General features: G+C 45.4%; 1 protein-coding gene across 18 annotated transcripts in view; it reads left to right on the forward strand.

Moving 5' to 3' along the window:
- The window catches only part of nfasca (neurofascin homolog (chicken) a), a 107,378-nt gene extending 104,511 nt beyond the window's left edge, over positions 1-2,867 (forward strand). For 17 of the 18 annotated variants that reach the window (XM_079582477.1, XM_079582460.1, XM_079582469.1 and 14 more), the window contains one exon: positions 1,346-2,867. In XM_079582477.1, the coding sequence (XP_079438603.1) occupies positions 1,346-1,574 (229 nt within the window). In that variant the 3' untranslated portion in view covers positions 1,575-2,867. The remainder of the gene's footprint in view (positions 1-1,345) is intronic. The other variant, XR_013794205.1, reaches the window with a different exon arrangement.
- The last annotated feature ends 3,133 nt before the right edge of the window (positions 2,868-6,000 follow it).

A 6,000-nucleotide genomic window follows, 5' to 3' on the forward strand; every position in this document is an offset into this window, starting at 1 on the left:
TGTGTTCAGTGTTAGGCCGAATGAATCGGATTTAAAACGCACATTGACGTTAGCATTAGCAGCTAGTAGGTTAGCTGCTGAATGAACCATGTGCTCATAAGCTAAAAAAAAAAAACATCGTAGGCTGTATGATTTTAATTTAATGATATTATTGAAGGGATAGACTAAGAGCTGAAGCAGTAATGGCATTAAAAAGCAACCAGCAAAAAAGTTACACAAGATTTGTAAGATCTGTCACTGGCAAGTCATGACGACAGTGGGTTTAGCTGCTAGTTTAGATATGTTAACCCCCCCCTCGACACTTCGACACATTTTACAAGAAAGAAACAAACAATACTTGAATTTACAAAATAACTTTAATATTTTTGCAGTTTATTAGATTAGACAAATCTTTAATTTTACCTTGTATGTTTCATGTCCGTGAGTTAGCACATAGCTGATTAGCCGGCGCTGTGATGTTCAAATTTTAACAGTTGACTTTTTCTAAAAGTCAATGCTAATAATATATGGATTTTTTTATGTCGGACCCTGACGTGGGAGTGGGTGGGACTGGTGAGCTCTATATTGCTAAAGGCTATAGGAAAAATGCATTGAAAAGGCTAATGCTCACGGCAATAGGAAACATAATTGAACAGGCTAATGCTATTGGCTATAGGAAAAGTATATGGATGATGCTAACCCTAATGGCTATAGGAAAAATTAATTGAGCAGGCTATTGCTAATGGCTATGGGAAAAGTACATGTTGCAGACTAATGCTAGCGGCTATAGGAAAAAATGCATTGAGCAGGCTAATGCTAATGGCTATGGGAAAAGTACATGTTGCAGACTAATGCTAGCGGCTATAGGAAAAATGCATTGAGCAGGCTAATGCTATAGGGAAAGTAGTTCAGTTTAGTATCACTATAGGGCATAAACACCTTAAGCATTTATTACACTCCCTCACCGCCTGGTTCATTTTCACAGTCATTTGGACGCGTTCTGGAGCAAATATTAATGTAGAATCTCCTGGTTCGGCCCCGTCCACGAGCCGACGAGCTCAGGCCGAACACGCTTATCACGTTTACTGCTCAATCTGCTTCACTTCTCCACCACTCCAGGACAGTAACACAGGTATTACTGCAACTTCTGACTTGTGTGATAAATGTGGATGCACACGACTCCTCCTGAACCTATGTGGATGTCGTCTAAAACTCCTCATTAACACATTCTCTGAGTTTTTGGCCACTTCTCCTAAATCTGTGTCTAACATGGCTGTCGTGGCCTTCTCTAGGTCCACTCCTTCCCCGGAGGAGCGCTCTCCGCCCAGGCGTCCTCACTCACTTTGTTGTGTGCTTGTGTTTGCAGCAGCGATGAAGATAACAAGCCCCTCCAGGGCAGTCAGACGTCTCTGGATGGGAACGTGAAGGAGAGCGACGACAGCTTGGTGGACTACAACGAGGGCGGGGACGGCCAGTTCAATGAGGACGGCTCATTCATTGGGCAGTACACAGTCAGGAAGGACAAGGACGAGACCGAGGGTAACGAGAGCTCTGAGGCCACGTCTCCGGTCAACGCCATCTACTCGCTGGCATAGAGCGCTGCTGCCCCTTCCTGTGTGAGAGCCTCGGGACTCTGCCTAAAGCCAGGAGCCAGAGCCTGTCCCACAGAGGGCAGCGGACACTGCTGGTCTCTGGTCCTCGGACTCTGTGCCTTGTAGCATCTGATAGCACTGTCTGGACACTCTGATGTTTTTTATTTTTCTGCTTGGACTTGGGCCAGTGTTCCTGCTCTCCCTTTAGTCTGACCTCTGCCTGTAAAATGTGCGTCCCCCCCTTCAGCTTGGTCCGCAGACACGCCCAGTGCAGGCTGACACTGGGCGCAGTGGGCCTGTACCTATGCACTACGTTTGTGTTTGTACCACACGCTGAATACACATTCTAACTATGCCTTCCCTGCAGTAGTCGTCCTAACGAACACAGCTCTCTGCAGACAGCATGTTTTACCATTTGCTAAATGTGCAAAAGAATTAGGGGAATAGTGGAGCGTATAGTAACAAATGACCACTGAGTGGAAGAGTTTGTTTCCATGTTAGCATGCAGGCTAATGCTGCATTATGAAAAAGTGAGAATACTTCAATGCAGGGCCCTGAAGGTTTGGTGCTTGACTTTTTTTTAACATCACCAAAGATGCCAACAGTTCCAATAGTGGTAAAGATGAAGCTCGTACGTCACATTTTGTTTTGTTTTCCTCAGCCCCACTGATTCTGCTGACGGCTGAGTTCAAATGTAGCAAATCAAAGGAGCATTTACCGGGTGACCGCACTCTTCTCACTCACTCTTCTTTATTTTGCTTTGTTAAAGCCTAACATGTTGTGACAACACTCACAAGCTCCTCTGGGTTTTGTGTTGAATAATGTGACATGTGTACACTGTTGTTGTGTGCCGGGTGCTTTAGCCTGTGTGTCGTGTAGCAGGGCTAATCCACCTGAAGCACACTACCCTCACTTAGAAATGGTTCATCCTATCTGCTGCTAGCAGAGTCAATCTTTGATATTTATTTAATATTTCTATTTATTACACATGTGCATAGTATTATTAATATATCTGCCAATAAGGTAATCCTTGTCAATGTGTCTGGGATGGTTTTGCTGTACTGCAGGTGGTGGTTTCTCTGCCATCATCACGTCTGGGGTAGAACTGTTCCACGTCAGATCCTTCTCATTGATTGATTTGTCTTAACTTCTGTAAGTGCTGTTCATATAAGTATACGTGTTTGTACATATTCTTCTGTACTCACTGAGCACATGGCACTGCCGCGGTGCACTCCTCACACGTCGCTCCTGCACTCCCCCTCTTCAGTGCAGAGCAGGACGCTCCCTGGTGGACGCCCGGGGGAACGACGGCGGCGTCCGGCGCGTGCGGGAGGCTCCGCGCGGGCTCGCCGAACATTGACTTCATATCAGTGCACCACAATCATGACAACCGCGTTCTGTGTCCATGAAGTTAGCAATACTTCCTCCGGCCTGCTGTCCGTTCAGGCCTCACTTTGGGCTTTCCACACTTTGGAGGGAGCTGGAGCCGGGCGACCGGGCTGAACACGGCGTCTCCATGTGCTGCGTGTGCGTGTCGACTGTCTGCGTGTCGTGACTCTGCTTTGTCTCTGTTTCACCTCTTTTACCGTCCACTTCCGAAATGCTGCAGCGGTCAAGGCTCTGCGTTACTGGAATGACCCGCGGGGGAATACTGTTGGTTTGACTGTGGAGCCGTTCCCCGGAGCGGCGGATCCAAAGCTTGCTTCACCATGCTCAAATAACTGCTTTTGTAGGCACAACTAAAAAAAAAAGACAAAAAGACGACTATATTCACAATGTATGCGTGTATAAGATGACTGATAGCAATGCCTTCTTTATAGTAAAGCTCTCCTTTTCTCTACCTCCTCCCGCCTCCGCCTCGTTCATTTGTCCACGCCGACCCATGATCCTTTGCGGTGGGAGCTCAGTGTTCGGTTTCAGTTTTAATCTGATGTGGGTTCACTGTTAAACAATACCAGTTTGGTATTAAAAAAGTGTAGGTAGGACGGGCAAAAAAAGAATCTTTAGATCCAAGGTTTGATGTTGTTGGTCCAGAGACAGAAGTAAAAGAAGGGAATTGGGTCAAAAATAAGAAAAACGGTGGAAAAGGGAAAACATTTGGCAAACATTGGGGGAAAAAACATTAATTTGAACTGAAACACCCAATTCTTTCCACCTAAAAAAATTTTTCCACAATTTCCCCCATTTTTCCCCAACATATTCCCCATTTTCCCACATTTCCTGACATTGGAGACGATCCTGATATTGAGCATTTTCAGATTCTAAACACATTACTGATTCTAAATGACCCGTAGTAGCCCGTTAGGAGTACTCGGATTACCTGCATGCCCATGTTACTTCATCAACACAGTAATGGTCAGTCCAGGACGTCTCCGCTTCACCTCAGATGAATAAGCCGCTGAGTTTTACAGCGTCACAGTTCTCGTGAGTGCGTTTATGTCGTAAAAGGAGTTTATTCACCTTTATTTGATTCTAATCTGTGTTATTAACAGTCTAGTAGTTTATGTCTTTAGAGGAGCTACTTATCACGACTTTTTGAAGATGTTAGCATGTGCAATAGCATTGTAGGAACCGATAACGTAACGATTTATCGGCCGATATTGTAATAATTATGTTTTTGGCCTGAGGAGATTCAATGGTTCACAAATGTAATCAATTCAGCCAATAATGTGATAAATCAGTTCAAAATGACGTTTTAAAAACTGAACACATTAAAGAGACTCGATGCAAGATAGTTTACACTCACTACTACCACCTCAGGTCTTATGTGTAACTGCAGCTTCTATATGAAGCTGGTGCATGACGGCACCTGGACCCAAAGTAACACCTTTCTGAGTGACAGTGCAGGGTTTTAGAGGCAGTTGTGGTGAACAGGTCTGAGCTCATTCTACACATTAGGACATGGAGGAACATGTAGGGGAGGAAAATACATCATTTTAACATTTTCAATCTCTGTATAGTCCCTTTAAACCGAGCTGTTGTGCTGTTTTCTCTACGTTGTTATAAACCTGTTCTCCTCTTGTCATTGGACCACCTGTGTTTTAGTCTCAGATACAGGAGGAACTTTAGTCCCATCAGCCACTTGGGCAAAGCCCCAACCGCTCACTGTCACATGATCCACATTCACACATAGTAATGTGAGGGAAGTGCCTTGCCCAAGGACACAGTGACGGCATACATATGGCCTTAGCTCTGCCCAATCCTGTCAGAGCTGGAAGCTAAGCAGGAGGGGCCTGGTCGATTCTTGGATGGGAGACCGTGTGGGAACACCAGGAAGCCTGGCCAATGTAGTGAGTAAGAGGTTGGTGGTGGCCGGAGGGGCCAATGGCACAGACTGGTTGCCTCGCTTCCAGGGCAGCTGTGGCTACAACAGTAGCTTACCACCACCAAGTCTGGAGTAAATGAATAATGCAATGTAAAGCGTCTTTGACCCCTCCTGGAGCCGCCACCTTAACGTGGTGGAGGGTTTGAGCGCCCGAATGATCCTGGAGCTCTGTTGTCGGGGGCTTCATGCCCCTGGTAGGGTCTCCCAGGGCAAACAGAAGCTCCTTATGAGAGACCAACAGGCCCGGTAAGAACCATGAGGCCGTCCTTCTGTGGACCCAACACCTGCAGGGGGCGCCAGAAGGGGCTGGTGCAATGTGATTTAGGCAGCTCCAACAACTGACCCCACGACCCGGAAACGGAAAAGTGGAAGAAAATGGATGGATGGAAAGCGTCTTTGAGTGTCCAGAAAAGCGCTGTATAAAAGTAACTTCTGGGCCACCGTCCTGATCAGACACAAATGAGCTGCGACAAGTGACTTCAAGTGAGGAACAAAAATGTGACAAAAACAAACAAAAAGCAGTAAATACAAAAGCTGATGAAAAAACAGCACAAAAAAACAGGTTTAATGTGTTTGATTTTCAAATAAATTCAGATTGTTGCTTTATTACATCATCAGCTGAATTGATCACATTGTGAACCGTTTTCATCTTGTCAGGCAGATCATGTAAGTCCTGTTACTTTACCGTCCCGCTGACCAGGGCTTAGGGTTATGTATGTATGTTGTGTTTCACTCAGATCTCACACACACTTTCAGAAACTAAAAGGTCTTGGCTTTCAAATGTGGTATCACACTAGTCTACAGGCTGTAAGCTCTGCAGTCAGTCGGATATGCATAACTGCTGACAGGTTAATAAAAAAAAGGTTCAAACGAGGCTCTTGGTTCCAAAAAACGGTGCCAAATCAGACCCAGTTAATATACAAGGACCAAGAAAGGAGCCAGTGCTTTTTAAAAGACTATAGCTTTAGTTAGGTTCAGCTCGTGCTTCGTTCAGACTTTAAAAAAAGGGGGGGAAATGGAGAAACCTCTGTGCAGATGCTATTCTAATATCACCATTACAACAGACACACTTTTATACAATGTGTGAAACGCAGTGAAGGATCA

Source organism: Gobius niger (assembly GCF_951799975.1).
Source record: "Gobius niger genome assembly, chromosome: 24".
Lineage (NCBI taxonomy): Eukaryota > Metazoa > Chordata > Actinopteri > Gobiiformes > Gobiidae > Gobius > Gobius niger.